The sequence below is a fragment of the Typopeltis vanoorti genome, chromosome 4, assembly GCF_054136105.1.
Source record: "Typopeltis vanoorti isolate ZY-2024b chromosome 4, IOZ_Tvanoo_1.0, whole genome shotgun sequence".
NCBI lineage: Eukaryota > Metazoa > Arthropoda > Arachnida > Uropygi > Thelyphonidae > Typopeltis > Typopeltis vanoorti.
Window position 1 is genome coordinate 39486395 of NC_143552.1, and position 21708 is coordinate 39508102.

The 21708-nt window shown below is 34.4% G+C and overlaps 1 protein-coding gene across 1 annotated transcript in view; it reads left to right on the top strand.

Annotated features, from left to right (window-relative positions):
- Positions 1–21708, top strand: part of Nop56 (Nop56 ribonucleoprotein) — a 60346-nt gene that overhangs the window by 8849 nt on the left and 29789 nt on the right. Inside the window, exon 3 of the mRNA XM_090391092.1 lies at positions 14682–14849. Coding sequence (XP_090247218.1) covers positions 14682–14849 — 168 coding nt within the window. The remainder of the gene's footprint in view (positions 1–14681; positions 14850–21708) is intronic.

Below are 21708 nucleotides of genomic sequence, written 5' to 3' on the forward strand. Positions count from 1 at the left end.
ACCTGTCACTAAAATCCTGAAGTACCAATTAATAAAATTTTTAGATTCAGCAAATTGTCTAATGGGGTGCTTAAGGGTCAAAGCTGTATAACTGAGAGGAGACCTCCACATAGCCTTTAAAGGAATGCGGAGAACCGACCCAGGGCTTCTGACCTAAAGTCCACTCCTCACCTTCTCGTGGTGCACCCTGTTGGGTATCTACTACTTGGATACTGAACGAACAAGGATGGGCTGGCAATTTCAGATTTAGCCGACCAAATTGTATTCTTATTGGTTAAACCAAAATAAACAATGAGGTACGACATGACAAAATTTCATGCTGACTGGGGCCGTCGCCGGATTAAACAAGGCCCATGTTGTTTTCACCAGGGAACCAAGGCGAACTGCAAAAAGTCAGCTACTGGAACAAATCTGAAAACAAACCCTAACTCAACATCACCAGGGTTAAAGATCGGTACTATCAACATAAGAAGCATGAATGGCAAAGAAATGAAGCTAGCTGAGGAATTAGATAAGTACCAGATCGACATAATAGGGATGACTGAAACAAAAAAGACAAAAACTGTTGAGATCGTTCTGAGCAATAAATACAAAATGTTATGTTCGGGCAATGACAATCAAGGAAAAGGAGTAGCTATAGTATTCAACACAAAATACGAGGCTAATCTTCTTGAATGGCAGTCAGTCTCAAGTAGAGTAATATGGGCAAATATGAGAATGAGGAACTGGACAATGAGACTTATTTGTGCCTGTGGTCCCACAGAAGGTTCTACTAAGGTAGAAGTGGAGGAATTTTTTGAGGCTTTAGAAAAAGCAACTGACACAATGAAAAAGGAAAAGTTGGTCCTTGTTGGGAATCTAAATAGTAGAGTAGGAAATCATTGTGAGACATACAAAAATATTTTGGGAAAATTTGGAGAAAAGAGCAAAACTAATAATAATGGCAAATATCTGTTGGATTTCTGCTCAGGACATGGACTGGTTATTACTAACAACCATGTTCCAACATAAAAATGTGCACAAATTCACATGGAGAGAAGAGGCAAGGAATAAGAAAAGTCTCATTGACTATGTTATTGTTGATAGTGATGTTTTCTTCCTGGTGCAGGACACCAGAGTGTACAGAGGATTTGAAATTGGAAGTGATCACTATTTAGTCTTGAGCAGGATAAAATTGAATTTCATATTGAAAAGAATAACATGTAAGAAAGTTTTAAAGGAAATAAAAGTTGAGCAGCTCTCAGATGTGAACTGTAGACTAAAATACACAAAGATTATTGAAGAAAAAATGAAAGAGTTTGAGGACAGGAATCAAACCTTGGAGATTCAGTGGCAAACTGAAGAAAACATTGATTGATTCTGCCAGAGAGGTATGTGGTGAGGTTGAGGTTGTCTGCAAGGATAAAAAAATCAGAACTCCCTGGTGGACACAGGAATTTAAAGAGGCAGTGAAGGAAAAGAAGAAAGCATATCAAAAGTTCCTGGCAAATAAATCACCTTGTGCTCTTAGAGAATACAGTGACAAATGCAAGAATGCTAAACACTGTGTAAAACTAGCTAAACAAAAGTCATGGGAGGACTTTGGCAAGAATATAGAAAATAAATATCAAGAAAGTGGCAAAATATTCTGGAGGTTGTTGAAGAAGCTTAGGAATGGAGGAAAGAGTGCTGTAAAAGGAGTTAGAGATGATAAAGGTGACATGAAAATGGGAGAAAAAGATATCCTTGAAGTATGGAGTAATTACTTTGAAAAACTGCTAAATGAAACAAGCAGTGATGACTGCACAGTGGTAAAAAACACTGACCAGGCATGCAGTCAGGAATACATATCCATACTTGAAGTAGAAAAAGCCATCAAAGGCTTGAAATGTGGAAAGGAAGCAGGAGTAGATGATATTCGACCAGAAATGCTGAAGTATGGTGGTATAAAAGTCTTGCAGTGGCTGCACTGCATAGTTCAGAAAGCCTGGAAGAGGGACAAATTCCTGATGATTGGAGTAGATCTCTCATAGTACCCATATATAAAAAGGGAAATAAAACTGAATGTGAGAATTACAGAACTATTTCCCTACTGAGTGTTCCTGGCAAGATCTATGCAAGTATACTTGAGAAATGGTTGAGAAGAATTGTGGAAGAAAATCTTGGTGAAGAACAAGCTGGAATCAGGCCAAATAGAGGCTGTCAGGATCAGATCTTCACTTTACGACAGATAGTCGAGAAATCATGGGAATATAACAGAGATATGTATTTAAGTTTTGTCGATTTGGAAAAAGCATATGACAAGGTGCCAAGAGAGAAGCTTTTCAATACGCTACAGTTATATGGTGTCAATGGGGCATTATATCAAGCAATACTTAGTCTTTATTTGAGTTCTAAGTAGTTAGAATTGAAGGAAGTACAGGAAGATGGTTTAATGTTAAATCTGGTGTGAGACAAGGATGTACATTATCCCCTCTGTTATTCATTATCTATATGGATCACATTATGAAGGAAAGTGGTATTAAACATGATATCAAAATTGGAGATGTTAATGTCAGCTCTTTGCTTTATGCAGTGATGTTATACTTCTAAATAAATCCGCTACAAGTCTGCGCGATTCTCTTACTAAATTGAATAGCTGTTGTAATAGATATGGTATGAAGGTCAGCAATAAAAAGACAAAGACAATGAAAATAGGCAGAATCATTGAAAATGTCAACTGTGTTGTGAATGGAGAACCTGTGGAACAAGCCAAACATTTTAGCTACTTAGGTACGATTTTTACTGAAGATGGTAAATTAAATATAGAAATAGACAACAGAATCAGCAAAGCTGGTATGATGGGAAGTCAATTGAATAAATTCATATGGAATAAGAGAGAAATTAGTTGGAACACTAAATTAGCTGTATACAAGACAGTGTTCAAACCAGTTTTAACTTATGGATCTGAGAGCTGGGTCAGAAGTAAAACACTTGATCAAAGACTAGAGACCACAGATATGAGAGTTCTGAGAAAGATTATAGGCATGAACAGATAGTGTCAATGGCAATATCATATTAAAAATGCGGATATTAGAAAAGAACTTCACATTGTCAACATCCATGAATGCATTAGCAGAGCTAATCTCAGGTGGTATGGTCACTTAAACAGAATGGGTGAAGAAAAATTAGCAAAACAAGTGTTCTCTTCCAGGTTGGCAGCAAAACGACCCAGAGGAAGACAAAGATATAGGTGGATTGATACAGTACAAAGTGCCTTAGATGATAGAAATATAAGATCTGCTAATGTTGGAGTCTTGACAAGTAACAGACTGATTTGGAGGAAAATTGTAGATAGGAAGTTAGTAATGAAGTAAAATTTTCATGTATTACTATCATATCCTGTACACCCCTTGAGGGTACGTGGCAGGAATTTGATGATGATGATGAAATTGTCTAATTTCTTGCCTACCACGAAAGATGAGCTTTCACCTTTGTTTTCCACCTTGTTCCATTTGAATTTCGTCTTTTGTATTTTGGACAAACAGTTGAATCAGTAGAGAAGAAATTTATCATACTGTTTCAAATTATAAATTATCCCTGTTCGGAGCAGTCTGTAGAGTGAAACAGTATATAAAATACCTTCAACCATCTTGATGAGTACCCTAACCTGATCACAAGGGAAGAGAGGTTGAAAAAAAAAAAAAATAAATAAAAAGTTCAAAAATAAACAATAGAGGAAATATGGTGCTGTGAGTAGGAGAAAATTACAGTAATGTAAACAGGATGGTATGTGTTTGTGAAATGATTGAGAGTTAATGACAAATGAAGTTATTCTGTAATGTTTATTTTGCTTTCATAAAATAATGTTATACAAAAAACATATCACATAGAGCTGACATGTTGCAAGGAGCTGTTAAGGAGAGCTGGATGATCAATGTGATGACCTTTGTGCAGTACATCTTTAGCGGAATGCACCTGATCTGTCAAATGGTTTCACATGTGATTTGAGATTTTGTCTTGCAAATCTGCCGCATCAAGAACTTTGCTTTGATACCAGGCTTTTGAAATAACCCCAGAAAAAGTCATGGGGTAAAGATCTGGGGAACACAGTGCCCACTTCATAGAAAATGAGCGACCGATTACTTTGTCCTCTGTGAAATGTTGGTGCATTAATTGTTGAATTTCACATCCTATGTGGATAGATGCTCCATCTTGTATCAACATTGCTGTATTCAGGCTCCTCTTTGCTGCAGTTGCAGAATGACAAAACACTGCTCCACATGTCTGTGTAGGTCATCCTGTTTGATGGATTTCTTTAAAGAAAAATGGCTCAGTAACAAACTTCACTGAAATCCTATTCATGCTATGTCCTTCATTGGATGTAAGGGAGCTTGGTGAAATGCACGGGAATTATCTGTTCCCCAGATGTAACAATTTTGGGTGTTTGCTGTTCCATAAACATGAAAATGCACTTCACATCGATAGGATGTTCCAAGGCAAAATCCTTCTCCACCTCCATGGATTCCAGAAATGTCACTGTAAATGTTTCTGGGATGCTGGCATCTCCCAATTGCAAATCTTAGCTGTGGCTGAGTTTATATGGGTAACATTGCAGTGCTTTACAGAGTACTCCATACATTGTGTGTGCTAATTGAATTGTCTTGCTATGGTATGAGCACTAAGTAAACCTCTGCTGTTCTCCTTTGAGTGCTCCAAAACTGCAGTTGCAACATCTTCAATCATTTTCAGGTTTACAGCTCGGAATTCCACAAATGACTGAAGAACTGTCAAGCTTTAAGCTGCTTCTCTCTTCAAATCGACAAACCATGCATTTCTCTCTGTATTTAAGTGACATTCAGGAAGAGTGCAGCTCATTGCACAAAACAAACAAGTATACAGTCGACTGACTGTATACTTGCTCCTTTACCCCACATTACAGCTCTCATGTTATGCCAAATTCACTGTCTTTACTCTCCCACAGTCCCATATTTCCTCTGTCAATCATTCCTTGAAGTAATTTTTTGTTGCCAAAATCTCTTTCCCTCTAGTTATGGTATCCATCCACCAAGTTTGAGGATGTTTTGTGTACTGGTTTTCTCTACAAATTGCTGTGAAATGGGTACTTTAATTTGAAACACCCTGTATATAGAATCAATTGGAAAAACATACCTGATTTCATCTGTATGAATGCTTAAAGAAAACTCAAGGTGTATTACATTGTCCAAATTTAAATTATAACTTTTTCTTGCCTAATTTAAGATAGCAGGAATTTCATTCTTCGTAAGTTTATTGAAACATTATTATTATTATGACACCTCCAGAGAGTCCCAAGACTCATCGAGGGAGATCACCTGTCAATTCACTCAACGTCTCCACCACTCATTCCACCAACCGCAACGAACAGCGACTAGCTTCATCATCTACACCAACGGCATCTACCACCCATCACTACCACTAGTATTTTCACAGACAATCACAAACATCCATGCCCACAGCGAGATTCGAACCTGCAGCCTTTTAGTTAGAAAATGGATAAACACTAACCACTCACCCAACCAGACCGGCAATATTATGTCTATAATATTGTTATCTATGTTTAATTAGTCTTATGCTTCTAGTCTGAAACGTTTGCTTTGAATGGTTAGCTAATTTTTATTACTTCATACTTATTTTGAGTTTAACTATTATCATTAATGATGATTGATTATTTTCTACCAGAAATATTTGATTTTGATGATCACAAAACCTCATTTCTCTTGTGTTTATTTGTTGTTCTTAGTACTAGGAGTTTTAACTGCTGTTGTGGAAAGTGAATAATATAGTCCACTCCACAAAATTGGTATCAAAATGAAAGAATCAAATTATTGCTAGTAGAATTTCTGAAGTATTTGTTAACTCTTTGGAAATTCAGAAGTGGAGAGATAGTGATTTAAGAAATTATGGGGATATGTGGCTTTGTAATGTATAATCTGTTTAGAATTCATAATAAAATGACAGTTGATGTGGATAAAGTCAGTCAATATGTAAAAATAGTCATAATTTATAATTATGAATATTTTTACAATTGTTTCTGTATTATGCATATCATTAGTTTTGATTTCATAACACATACATCGGCTCTTGCGATGCCCTTTATAAAGACATTCTCTTTATGCCAGTGGAGACGAGTCAGCCATGATACATATTTTTTTGCTTGCCACTTACTTGGAGTGCACATGCTCGCAGAGGAATTTGATGGATGATTGACAGCTGACAGAGAGAGCGTTCAGTATCGAAGTAATAGAAAAACAAGAGAAAGAGAGCTAATGGAAGTTTAAGAACGCAGGGGAGAGAAATTTTGTTCTTATGAAGTTTATAAGTTTTATGTGACAGTCAGAAGAATATTAATAGAATATTCCAAAAAGGAATCGTAGAACTTTGAGTCTTTAAACTGGAAGAGTTGTGACTGTCAATAAGTATTTAGTATATAAAAGAAGCTATTGCAGTCTGTGTTCTAGAGGAATGTTTGAGGAAATACTGATTGGAAAGTTTCATCTGTCTTAAGGATGCTAGATATATTTGTTATTTTTACTGCAAAGGACAACAGAATTAGCTCAACTTAGATATGTTGTTTTTGAAGTAGTAGAAGAAACTTTTTTTCTCTGGTACAAAAAAATTAGTAATTTGTGCATCAAACTGAACTGCAAGAGGTAAGAGTATTTATACTATAGTGAGTCAGTGAGGAATAATATTGTATATTAGATAATCTAAATAATAAGAAAGCATCCCATGGAAAAGAAGAAGAATGTCTATATTTTTGGAAAAGGAACATTTTTGTAGTGAAAACAAGGTGTTTAGTCTGATAGATATCATTAAGTATATGTTAAACAATTCAGTAATAGAATGAGTCAGCGACTGGATGATTTTAATATTTTTGAATAAGAAAATCTCTAAGGTGTTGATTTATTTAAAAGGCCTTGGATCCAGTTATTTTGTAATTATGTAATTTTGTTTAAAGTATATATATTGTTTCAGTTTTATCAAATGTGTCTATTTTTGTATTTGGTCTTGAGTCTGATTTTTTTGGATTCTAAAAGAAAAACAGTTAAAAGTCATTGCTCCAATTGGAATTAAGCCCTTGTGTAATAAAAAACACTCAGAGTATATTAAAAAAATCTTTATAGAGATAATAATCTTCTCTAAACAAATGCCACAGTCGATTTACAGGATTGGTTGTGACTTAACTTTATTTTAGACTCCAAAAAGTAAATCTTGACTCAAGTAAAATGGCTACAGGAGATAGTAATTCTAGTTGTGAAGTTTCTTCAGTTAAAGATGAGGAATTTTTTAAGTTTATACAAACTTTATATCTTCATTCTCAGGTGATAGTCATGAAAGCATAGACACACTTTTTAGGTATGCAGAAAAAATTAGAGATTTAGGAAAGTGGGCAGATTTTCATTTGTTAATAATACTTCGTAATAAATTATTGGGCAAAGCTAAAACGCTCTTAAACACATCTCCTTCTGCCAGTTATGCAACATTTAAAAGTTTGTTAATATCAGAATTTTCAAATGTGGGAGAATTAGGGCCTAACATTTGGAAAATTCATCAGTGCATTCAAGGTAATAATGACTCTGTCAGAGTATTACCACAGACTTGAGCATTGCTCATAAATTTAATGTTTCATCTGAAGAGAGATCCTATTTAGAATGGTTGGTTTAATCAATTTAGGCATAACCTTAAAGATTATTTGAAAGAAGCAGCATGCAAGAAAAAAGGTTTAAAATCTTAAACAGTGTTTTCAGCTTGTTAGGGAAGAGACTTAGACATATATTTCATTCCACAAACAATAAACAGGTAAATTCTTTTCAGTATAATGAAACTTATTCTCCTAAAACAGTGGCTGCAGATAAAGTGTGAGAAGGGAAGTTTCAAAAATTAAAGGGTGCTAAGAAAAAGAAACAGTCTAAGGAAATTTCTGTGAATTTCACTGAAGATATTCCAGAATTTGAGTCCAAGATACAATCACATGATTTGAAAAAAATAGAGGAACTGAAAACATTTCTTAGTGAAGAAATAGAAAGACAGCAGAGACCAATAGTGAAGGGACAGGAACTTCTGTTTAAGATGATATCTGATTTAACAATATCTAAGAATCTTACAGATAATCAGGCTTCCTATTGTAAATGTAATGTATTGACAGAAATGAAACATCTCAAAGGAGATATGTTCGAAGATGTTTTAGGTGCAACAAACTTGGTCATTTTGCTAAAGACTGTTATGTTAGGGATAAACTTTGTTTTCAACATAAGAAATCTGAGAATAAAGGAAAATCTGAAAATTATTATTCCAATATCATATTGGCAAGGACAGAAATGTCAAACTACTCATTAGACATGGGTAAAGCTAAAGGCAGCTCTAACCCTAAAAGAGTTTGATGTATCATTAGCTCCTTATGCTGATGGAAATATCCTTTGACAGTTCTTTTTATTGAAAATGTGCCCCTTGTGAAATCTTACTTGACACTTGACCTTATGCTGATGGAGATAATCCTTTGACAGTTCTACAAGGATTTATTAAAAACGTGCCTTGTGAAATCTTACTTGATACATATCTCACTCATTTCTTATAGTTTGTTTAATAAAATTAAAACTCTAATTCCAAATGACATTTCAGTTTTAAGTTATCCAATTAAGCTGAAGGATATATTTGAATCAGAAATTTCAGCTGATAAGCAAATAAATGCTTTTATTTGAATTACTTGTTTTCCTTTGAAAGTGTGTCATCCATTAATAGTTCTTCAAGAATCCTCTCATCCAAATGTGCAAGTAATATTTGGAATTGATTTTCTGAAACGTCATTACATCAGTTGACAAAGGAAAATTAGAGCAGTCTCCTGAAGTTTATAAACACACTGATGATAATGATCAAGTGTTTAATATTGAGACTAAAGAAAGATGAGAGGAAAAACATTGAGGAAATAAAAGAGAATCTCCTGCAGAATTCAATGAAATTTGGAAACACTAGTGAAGAAAGAAATAGAATTCTAAAATTCTTTAAGTCTGCATTTGAATTGTTTTCTGATGTTTTCACTGAGGATATTGCTTCAATGTCTTACAATAATGCAGTGGAATGCTCAGTGCAGGTTTGTACTCAATCTCATATTTACATTGGGCAGTATCAGACTCCACTGAAATATATGGAACATTTTCAGAAACTACTGCAGGAATAATTGAGAAGTCATATTCTCTGAAATAGCCCATGATCTTAATTGAAAAATCCAATGGAAGCCTAAGGTTTGTTTTAGACTTGAGAGCCATCAATAAGGTTACGAAACCTATTGATTTCTCACTGTGTAAGATTGAGGAATTATTGATCTGTTTGGAAGGAGCACAGTATTTTACAAAACTAGATATTTAAAGTTTAGATACTTTCAGATCCCTTTGAAGAAAGAAGTCAGAAAATACTTTGTATTTACTACTAGATGGCAAAAATATCAGCTATGTAGATTACTACAAGGTGCAAGAAATTCTGCCATGTCATTCCAGTCTTTAATGAATTCTGTCTTATCAGAACGTTGGGAAATGGAGTCATCTGTTTTCAGGATGATCTTCTAATTTATTCAAAGCATTTAGATAGCCATTGTAAAATCTTGTGGAATGTTTTAAAGAAATTAGATGAAGCAAATCTATCTTTAAAGTGCTTCAAATGCCAATTTTTCTTAAATGAAATTGAGTATTTAGGTCATAAAATCAGCAACAAAGGAATTATACCAACTCAGTCAAATGTAGGCAGCATATTATCAGCTAAACCTCCAGAAGCATTCTATAGAAAATTTATTCCTAATTGTTTGCAGCTATTGAGACCCGTAGTGTACTTGACTAAAGGAAGGTATTATATTCATTTGGGGTAAAGCTCAACAAGAAGCATTTGACAAACTAAAACTGGCATTAACTAAAGCTCCAGTTCTTATTTATTCTAAATTTGGTGAAATCTTTTATCTTTCTGCTGATGCTTCAAATGACTTCATTGCTGCTGTATTAGAACAGAAAGGAGGAGAAGATTTTAAGCCAGTAGCTTTTATTAGTAGGAAATTATCAGGTCCAGAATTGAACTATTCGACCTTAGAATAGGAAGCACTAGCAATAATTTTCCATTGAGAAATTTTAAATACTTATTGTTAGGACAACCTATTAAAGTAAGATCTTGTCATCAGCCTCTGTCATTCCTGAGTACCATGAAGGATAAAAATCAGCATCTAATTAGGTAGACACTGGAACTGCAGGAATATAATATTAATGTGGCTTTTATTCCAGGAAAGAGAAATATATTAGCAGATTACTTATCTAGATCTCTAGGATCTGATAATGATGAATCATCTAGGGATAACCATTTGAATCAAGATATAGAGAAGTCCAAAGTTCATGTTATTCACAATAGGAATAAAGAAGAACCAAGTTCACAGAAAAAGAAAACCAGACAGTGTATTAATTGTTTCAGAAAGTATAAGTCATTTGTACCAGGAGATTTAGTATTGTTAGATGATAAATCTAGTATAAAAAGGGTAGGGAAATTAGGAAGGAAAGCTTCAGGTCCATATAGAATTTTAAACCAATTTTCTCCTTTGAATTTTAGAATTCAAGATGTCAGAAATCCTAGTAAAATTATAACAATATGAATAAAATATTGAAAGATGAGGGTTGTTTACCTGATACTAATTGTGCATCTCATTTGCAATCAGATAGTAGGAAAGGAAATAGTTTCAAACCTAGTAATTCAAATACACAACAAATTAAAATTAATTAGTTGTGTATTTGGGTAAAACTAAACCTAATGCAAGAAATCCCAGGGTACATAATTCGGATAATGTACAATATAGGAGTGATGATAATCAAGAACACTCTAATTATTATTATCTGAGACCTCCAGGGAGTCAAGGGTTCATCGAGGGAGGCTGTAAATTACCCAATCCAGCTATCATACCTTCCCTTAAATTCATTTACACTAGATGCGCTCACTACTCCAAAGGGCAAATTATTTCATTCACTCACTGCTCTCACTCACTAATATGGATGAAATAATAGCATAATATCATAGGTTAGTTAACTTATTAATTAGAGTTAAATAAACCAGAGGAATGTGAAAATACCCTTAATTTAGTTAGTGAAGATATCTCAGCCTGTAGAATTTGATTCTGATAGTGATTATTCTGTAAATTTAGAATATAATTCCAGTAATTTAAATGAAATATTTGCAAAGTACAGAAATGAAATTTGTTAGTATAATGGATTGGAAGATGTAAATCCCGAATTATCTCTAGCAACAGATGATTCTGAAACTAGTACCCATTCAGGGATTGTAAATAATGATCAACAAAAATTGCATTATTATTTAAGATCTAGGTATAAGAATTAAAAGAATTGTAAGTTTTGTTAGATATAAGATAAATATTTAATTTCTCTCAAATTTTTCAAAAATTTGAAAGAAAGATGAAACTGATGTAAAAATAATCACAATTTATACAGTAATTCCTCAATTAATGCACCCCCGATTAGTGCGTCATTTTTTTCCAACACCCAAATTTGATTAGTGCGTCTATATACATCTTAAAAATAATTGTTACAGATTTTAAAAATTTTCTATCTATACATTTTTATGGCTAACTATTTTAAAAAAAATCACTCACCAGAATGTAATAATTTAGTTACCGATTTAAAAATATTTTACAAAGTTATTTTTAATGGCATACTACACTACTCCCATGTATACTATGTTCCAAATTTATGTCGTGTGCTATAGTACGCCCACAGATTCGAGATCCTTCGACACTTCTGTGCATGTCACAAAAATGAGAATCCATTCCGATAATAGGGTAATCAATCCGTCTTCTGCGGTGAGTTGTTTATTATTACACGTTGGAAAATTAACTTCTCCTTTATGATCATTGTAATTTTTAAAGTGATAACTATTTTGCTTGTATAACAGTTGGGAAATTTTATCTATAAAGCACGTGATTTCATATGTTGGCGACCAATTTGTACGTCCTTCATTTCTTTCTCCCCCTTCAATGATGACGTCCAAGAATTAATTAAATCTCATTCTGAAGAATTGAGTGATTTCGACCTGATAAATTTAGGTGCATAGTAGGAAGATCCCGAAGAATATGAAGAAAATTTAACCAAGATAGTCAACCAAAAAAGATTTCACAGAAACAATTTGAAAATATTTTTTTTACAATCGAAGTTTTTAAGCAGCAATGCTTAGAGGCTGACCCTGATTAAGAGAGAAGCAGTAAAATTTGCAGAAGAGTAGAAGAGGCAATAGGGCCATACCATCGGTTGTATGAAAAAAAGAAACAAAATACCCACCAAACTACGTTAGCTCAATTCTTTGTTAAGAAATAGAATAATAACATTTATATTCTGAATATGTTTTATTGTCTTTCAGCTTCATGGTTTTCCTTTAACTAGGACCTGAGACATACCTTAATTCTTTTATAAAAAAAATTAAGGTTCAAAAAATAAATTTGAGGAAAACGAATTATACTTTTCCTCAATATGCTATTATATTCGATTAGTGCGTTTTCGATTAATGCGCCTGTTTTAAAGAACAATTAGGCACACTAATTGAGTGATTGCTGTAATTATGAATATTTTTACAATTGTTTCTCTGTTATGTATATCATTAGTTTTGGTTTCATAACATGTACATCGGCACATGATGTCCCTGTTATTGGTATTATTGTCAAAAGGAAATGTAAAGCATTTGAGAAATTGATGTACTTACTAGATTTTGATAGTTATGTTACTTTCAATCCTTGTTGTTGTAATTTAAAATTATTAAGTGGTGTGTTTTATAAAGACATTTGTGTTATGCCAACTGAGACAAGTCAGCCATGATATGAATTGTCTTGCTTGCCACTTGGAGTATGCATGCTCGTCGAGGAGTTTGATGGGTGACAGAGAGAGCTAATGGAAGTTTAAGAACTCAGACCAGAGAAATTTTGTTCTTATGAAGTTTATAAGTTTCATGTGACAGTCGGAAGAATATTAATAGAAGATTCCTAAAAGGAATCGTAGAACTGCGAGTCTTTAAACTGGAGGAGGTGTGACTATTATAGTGAAGAAAAGAAGATATTGCAGCCGATATTCTGAAGGGATATTCAAGGAAACGCTCTTATTGGAAAGTTTCATCTGTCTTAAAGATGCTGGATATATTTGTTATTTCTCCTGGAAAGGACGACGGAATTAGCTCAACTTAGATATGTTGTTTTTAAAGTAGTAGAAGAAACATTTTTCCTCTGGTGCAAAAAATTAGTAAATTGTGTATCAAAGTGTACTGCTAGAGGCAAGAGTATTTATACTTCAGTTAGTCAGCGAGGAATAATATTGTATACTACATAAGGAAAGTAAGAAAGGATCACATGGAAAAGAAGAAGAAATGTCTATATTTTTGGAAAAGGCCCTAACAAAGAAACTCGCTATGAACATTTTTACTGTTGTGAAAACAAGGTGTTTAGTCTGGTAGGCATGATTAAGTATATGTTAAACAATCCAGTAATAGAATGAGTCAGAGAATGGGTGATTTTAATATTTTTGGATGAGAAAATCTTTAAAGTGTAGATTTATTTAAAGGGCCTTGGATCTGTTCATTTTGTAGTTATATAATTTTGTTTAAAGTGTATATATTGTTTTAGTTTTATTAAATGTGTATATTTGGTCTTGAGTCAGTGATTTTTTGGATTCTAAAAGAAACAGTTAAAAGTCATTGCATCAATTGGAATTGAACCCATGTGTAATAACAAACACTCGGGGTATAAAAAAATAATCTTTATAGGATAATAATCTTCTCTAAACAAATACATTATGTTATTACTGGATAAAATACTTACAGCACCATTTGAGAATAGCTGTCTGACTGACATATCAAAGAGAATGATGGAATCAAGTGAGATTCTTCAAGCTCTGCTGTCCTTTCACCACTTCCGTTAATGATGTGTGGGTTTGAAAAGGATATACTGTTTTTTAATGAAAGTTAGGAATAGCTAATATGAATCTCTGAAGTAAATGGTGGGAAGAGGAAAATGAATACTAATTTTAATGTTACTGAATAAAGCTTTAGTATTTTGAACTAAACCATTTATAATCTATATTCATCAGCTTGTTGGCTCTCCTTCAAAAGTTCATGGAGGTTTGCTACTTGGGTGTGATAATGGGCAGGGATTTTAAATTAAAGAACATATAAAGAAGTGAGCTGCTGTGTTCAAAATGCCAATAAAGTATAGTAAATTATCTCTCTTCATGAGCTGTGCAAATCTGGTCACAGTGTTTTCTTAAGATACAGAAACAGTAGAGAAAGTGCAGAGTTTAATAACTAAGATGATATCAGAATCAGAATTGCATAATGTCAAAAATAGAGAAATATCTCAGTTTGAATTGCAGATTTTGGTAAATAGGAAAGAAAAGATGAAGTATGATGAAGAAATGGCTTCGAAGTTGAAGGAATTTATAGGATAGACTCAGTGGGCATTTTTCAGTACATGGAGGGTCAAGTAAGAGGGTAGTAACACGAGCATGAGATGTAGATTTTTTCATAAGTGAGTAGCAAGTACTTTGACAGGAAATTACTTTTACAAAATGTCTAACAGGCATCATTAAAAATAGAATGGGCTTCTCAGATTCGGGAGGGGAAGTACAGAGTAAATAATATATGTATATATTTTTTATTTTTCACACCAGGTATTTTTCATCAGGATCTTCAACTTTTCTTGGAAACATATCTTCCAAAATCAACAAAAAAATGTCCAGTCATACTTGGTGTAGCTGAAGCTAAACTTGGAGCAGCAATACAGGAAACATCAGGGATATCATGTCAACACACAGGAGTTGTTCCAGAGATTATGCGAGGTATGTCTTTTGTTTTAAGCATATTTTTATATTATATTGTATTTTGAGTCAGTTAAATTTTTTCCATAATGAATGAGCAATATTGAGAAGTGAACATCATTGCCAAGAAGAGAGACCTGATCTGGTGATTTGTATGTTATCCAAGATAAGGGAAGTTAAATTGATCATTTTGGCAAGTAAGGTTATGTTTTGGTTGCATTTAAGGTGATTAGGTTACTGTTCCATTGAAAAGTAACAGATTGATGTTTAAAGCAGTGGTTGTAGATCTTGAAGCTTGGTATGTTTTGCATGGATTGTGAGTAGAAGGAATGAAGTGTATTGTCACGAGCAAAACTATAGATAGGATTATTTGTTAATGAGAAATCATTTATCTAGGGGAATGGGTGAAAGAACCTTTGCAGGTTTGTGAAGAATATGAAGAGAGTAAATCATCCAGAAAGAAATCTGGCTACCCAGGTTACAGAAATTGGAAAGTAGATCAAAAAGGTGGCAGTTTACTGACTCAATAACAGACACAATCAAATGCTTTGGAAATGTGAAGACTATTGACTATATGTTGTGAATAAACCACATTTCACTAAATAGAAATTGAATTCTTAATTTAAATTAGGCAGCTATAACCATCTTGTAAATATTTTTATAAATTCTTAAGAACATTTTGAAATTTTTTCCATAAAGCAACTGATATCATCTTCAGGAGGAATAACTGAAAATGCATTAGTTAAAATATAGACACAGTGAACAGTTACAAACTTTAATGTTAATGAGATGGCGCTGATGTAGATGATCGGTGTAGGTGGAGACGGAGAGTTATACAATAGGTGTTCTCCCGCGATGAGTCTCCGGACTCCTTGGAGGTGTCACGAATAATAATAATAATATGAGTGCTTCATCTTTTAAATAGTGATTATATGAGAGGCAGTGCAAAAGTACTAACTCCTTTTTTTATTATTATTATTATTAGATAATATAATTTATTTAAAAATGGCTTTAACATGGATTAATCTTCCAAGTTTCCAGCAAAGTGCCATCATTCCCAAAACACTTGCCATCTCTGAGTTAGATGCTGTATGCTAATCCTGTGAAACTTTACTCTGATATTGGAGCTTCTATTTATGAATAGCTTGTTTCAGTTCCTCAAGCATAAAATATCATACTCTTCTGAGTGCATTCTTCAGAGCCAAGCAAGTAGTCAGAGGGTGCTATATTTAGGCCTCTTCTGACTTCAGGAGCTGTGGAATTAGCCAAATGTTGCAATTGCATCCTTTCTTCACAAACTGGTGTTGGGTTCAGCATCATCATGGAGGAGGAGCCCATTTATATTTTTGGTGGTTTCAGTGTCTGTGTGCTTAGATCAACAAGGACACTGTTTATCTTGCAATGATCACCTATTATCACAAAGGCATTGATAAGTTTACATGGGTACTACCTACTTAAAGCTGATTTCAGTAATAGACCATATTTTGGCTCAATAATTTCTCTTCAATCCTAAGGATTGGAGAGAAATTATTATGCCCAAGTATATGCTTAACCTGCTATGTAATGGTAGCATTTATGAACTATACCAGCTGCATCTTAAGCAAAAATTTGAATTTAATGTGGACTGGAATGCTTCTAAATTACGTCAATATCTGAAAGTGTGGATTCTTATTGGCCAGGTCTGCACAACATGCAGCCCACAATGCTATTTAATTTGGCCCGTCTGCCTGATTGAAATTATTTAATCATATGCGATTAATGTCACAACATGTTTCTTTCAACTCGACAATAAATTGCATTTGGAGCTATTCCCACTGTCGTATTTAAGAACAAATTATTACAATCGCTTTGAGGTTTATGAGGCGTTAGTGTTGCTGTGGGGAAATTCAAAGTTACATCTCCATGATAACGACTTGATGTCTATGAACCAGAACGAATCATATTACACAAAGTTGGTCGTGCCTTGACTGGCTTGGCAATGTAGTGGGTGGTTGTAGCTGGAGCAATACATTGCATAACTGTTATCATAACCTGCATTATTGTGAGTTTTTCATCATTAGTTTTTTGTAATTAATATTGTCAATCTCGACACAATGAGCTTAAGTAAAAAGCATAAAATAGATTCGGCGAACATCGAGCATTTAATCCTGAGTGGACAAACAAATTTTTTTTACATTGTTTAAGGACAAAATAGTGTACATTGTTTACCAGGAATCTATCACTGTGCCGAAAGGGTACAATCTATGACGTCATTTTGAATTGAAACATCCTAACCTTGGCAAGTTGGATGCAAGTGGAAAGCAAATAAAAGCAGCAAAGTTATTGAAAGTCCTTAGCAGTGAGCAACTAGCCTTTAAAAAAGTGACATCTGCAAATGAAGTTGCCACAAAGGTAAGCTTAAAAATATCACAAGAAATAGTTTGTGCTGGCAAATCATTTACTGAGGGATAGTTGATAAAAAAAAAAAAAAAGTGTCTGATGATTGCCGTTTCCGAATTGTGTCCTGATAAGAAAAAATAATTTTGAAAATATCAGTTTATACTGTATGACTGTTCAACGCAGAGTGGCCGAGGATCTTAAAGATAAACTGCAAAAATTGGCTAGTTAATTTGTCTATTATTCGCTTGCTATGGATGAAAGTACTGACATGAAAGATACTGCACAGCTTTTAATATATGTAAGAAGCATTGATAAGAATTTTGGTTACATTTTAATTTTGCTAGTTTGTGTTCAATGAAAGAAAGAACAACAGGAAAGGAGATTGAAGAAAATGTAAAGATATGTGTAACCGAAAAACTATCTTTAAATTTGAAGAAAATGCAAAGATATGTGTAACCGAAAAACTATCTTTAAATTTCAAGAATTTAGTAGCAGTTTGCACTGATGGTGTCTCATCTATGTGTGGAAAAAATGTTGGTGCTGTAACATTTATTGAACAGTATGCAGGTAAACCATTGACAAAATTTCACTGCCTAATTCATCAGCAGGTGTTATGTTCAAAGGTTTTGCAGTTTGATCATGTGATTAAAGTAGTATTTGCTCTGGTCAACTAGATTCGAGCTCAGGGTTTGAAACGCAGAATGTTTCAGGCATTTCTAGAAGAAAATGATGGCGAGTACGGGGATCTACCATTCCACACCGATGTACGTTGGTTGAGCTGCGGTAAAGTTTTGTCACTCTAAAAAATGAACTAGTTGAAATTTTGGAATCTCAAGATATGGAAAAATTTCCAGAAATAATGGATGAAGAATGGAATCAAGATTTATTTTTCTTGTGTGACATTTTTGGGTCACTTGAATGACCTTAACTTCAGCTTCAAGGAAAAAATAAGTTTGCTTTTCAGTTAATGTCTCTTATAAAGGCATTCAAATTGAAATTAAGTTTGTTTGAAAATCAACTTGCTAAGAGGGATATGTCACATTTCTTAACTTGTCGACAAAATATTCCATCAGAATATCATTCAATGGTGGGTGGAAAATATAAGAAGCACATATCACTTCTAAGTGAGAAGTTTCAAAAAAGAATGCCATTGACTAATGAAGACGAAGTCCGCATAAAAGTGATTGAGGATCCATTTTCTGTCGAACTCTAGATGGAAGTTATTGATCTCCAGTGTTCTGAAAACTATTAGGTCAAGCATAGAGAGAGAGTACTTTACAAGAGTTTTATTCTATTCTGGATCAAGATAAATTTAAAAGTTTGTTGGATACTGCCTACCAGGTATTTTGTATGTTTGGGAGCACATATACTTGTGAACGAACATTTTTGGTAATGAACTTGAACAAACCAAACAGCGTTCATCTTTAAGTGATATCAATTTAGAGGCCATATTAAGAATGGCCACTTCAAACATGACACTAAACTTTGATAAAATAGTGGCAACAAAGAAATGCAATGTGTCACAATGTGACATTCAATTACTGATATTTCACTGAGAATAAGTGTGATATCTGCAGTGAAATTATTAGTGAACTTTGTGTTTATGTTTAAGTGGTTTTTATTGAGAAATTTTGTAGCTATATCTGTTTGTAAATACTTTTTATTATAATTTTAATTGTAACTCTCTAAAAAATTTAAATATGCATATTAATTAGTATGGTTAGCCTAGTGGTTGTGTGCTTCGCAACCATATACCTGGGGAAGGAGTGTCCTAGGTTCGATTCTCGGTGACGTGAGGAGCTTAAGGATCTTCCTCAGCCAAGTTAGCCGGTCTTGGGCGAGGACAGTAGAGTTTTTTCCCCAGTTTATCTGGGGTTTTTCATCCAGCAAAGCAGGCAAACCGGCTTTGAGAACTCAACACTTCAAGACAGGATACACCGGGGCGTAGGGCTGACCACCTTATCCTGTGAACGGTTTGAGTTCCGATGATTAATAAATCCTCGACACCGCACGGTAAAAGAGGGTAAAAGGAAGATGAGGATGATGATTAATTAGTATTTACGGTAGTAGACCTACTAACAAATTTACCTAAGTTTAGCTGCAGTGGACTAGTCTAAAATTCAAGGTCTGAAGTGATCTGGCCTTGGTCAGGTGGTCCAAGTTGGGTTTGGCCCCCAAAGACAAGTTGTGCAGGCCTGATATAGGCTAACAACGCATTTGGGATAGAAAGAGAGTGTAAGCAAAGAGTGTAGTGGATAATATAAGAAGCAGTAATCACTATAAAAAGAAAGAAGGAAAAGCATATGATCAGGCTTGATTAAGTTCCAAAAGGAAAGTTGATTTGGAACATTATGTAAGCCCTTCAAATAGAAAGCAAAAACAAAATTTGGTCTAGTAAAAACATTATGCTATGAAATTGAGCATACAGTAGGGTATGAGAAAGTGAGACAGACTTGGAGAACAATCAGAATTTAGGTCTAAATGTTTGAAGTCTAAATTGAACATGATAATAATATTGAAAAACAAAAACAGTGCTGTAAAAAAAGAATCTGAAATCCTGTTTAGAAAGTCAAAGTAGCATAATAAGGATGGAGCTGATATTTTGGGAGAAGAGGTGATAAATGCAATTAGAACATCCCAAAATGCTAATGCATCAGTAGCAGGAAGAATACCAACTGAATTATGGAAAAATGGTGGTCATGACTTATTTTGAATTACAACAAACTTTTTTAATCAGGTTTTAGGAGGTGGCATACCTGATATATTTGGAATTTATATTTTAGCCATTTGTGAAAAAGGAAAATAATATGGAATTAAATAATTACAGACAAATAAGTGTATTGACAGACATTCGTAAGTAGACTCCTTCACCAAGTTTTATTACTTGATGCAGGAGTCTGCTTATGTGTAACTTCGACTAGAAGTCCTGGTTCATAAGAGGATTGTGGAACAGCAGACTGGATTTATGGAGTCCTGTCTGGATAACATATTCATAATTTGGCAGATGTCAGAGAATATGAATGCAAAATGACAAGAACTCCATCTGGTTTTTATACATTTAAAAAAGGCATATGACTTGGTGCCAATAGACTGGAAGGTAGTTGGGAAACTTGGAATGGGTGAACCACTTACTCATCTGATAAAAGATCAGTGACACAACTCAAATAACATTTGAAGTCAGAAGAAAGATTTCAGAATTCTGAATAACAAAATGGACTAAGGCAGAAATATAAATTTTCTCTGACTCTTTTCTAAAATATATTTAGGGAATGTACACTGGTGTGAATCATGTCAAGGGATGGGTGTGTGGCAAGTGACTTTTGCAAGCAGATGATGTGAAGATTTAACATAAATCTTCAGAAAACATATCTAGTGATAGCAGATGGGTGCATCTTGGATTATACCAGGAGTAGGGAAAATGGTCAAGGAAAAATAAATCTGGCACTTACGAAAACAATGTGGATTATCACATAAGTTTCAGAGGAGCATTGTGTATGGTTGGATCCTGGGGATTTGAGAAGTATATGAAAGAAGATTATAAATTAAAGATACCAAGAAATTATATACTTGGTTTAATCCTTTATCCAAGTGTAAGCAAACCAAGTTTGCACCTGAAGTATTTTCAGGACTGGGCCAACTCATGTACTTCACATCAAAGAAGACCATTATGAGGGTCATCATTGAAAGTGTTTCAATATAGTGAGAAGCACCCCTCTCTCCTGGCTGCCTGTTCTATCTAACATTGCTCCACTACACATACGGAGAAGACAAGCCTCGATTAAGGAATTTAATAAAGCAATGAGCAACCCACTCCTGCCCCTACACCAGACTCTCATAAACCCACCTAATCTTTGCCTCAAATCTAAAAAGTCTCTCTGGTCCATGCACGAACTCTCTTCAGCTGTGCTGCCATCAATATCTGACATATGGAGAGAGAATACTGGTCCAACAAACGGCTTCCTGGTAGAAGATACCTGTGCTCTGCAGCCTGGTTTTGATCTTCCTAGGAAGATTTGGTCATCGATAAACAGGATCAGAACTAGTCAGGGAAGATGTGGCTACCTTCTACATAAATGGGACTGTCAGATCACCCTTATTGTGATTGTTCTCCTGTGGCTCAGATGATTACTCATATTGTGTACGACTGCCCAAGGCGCCAATTTCATGGTGGTGGCCTACAGGACATCCACAAGGTGACGGATGAGGCTTTGAATTAGCTTTCCAGCCTGGACCTTGACCTGTAGTTGGTATGGTGGTGGTGGTGGTGGTTACGGGGGAAACAGAAGATCACGTTCCCGTCTCATGACGAAGACGTTATGCTCATAGTCCTCGTTATAGTATCAGAAGAACTCCTCATGTTAGAAGATAATGATACAATGTGAAATGAGTCTCCTTTAATGGATCAAGTTTTTTCACACAAGACACAACTGCTTTCTACTTAAACCTCGGATACAGCTACATTTGTGTTGTGAGAACATGCAGCCTTGTCATACTTGTTGCA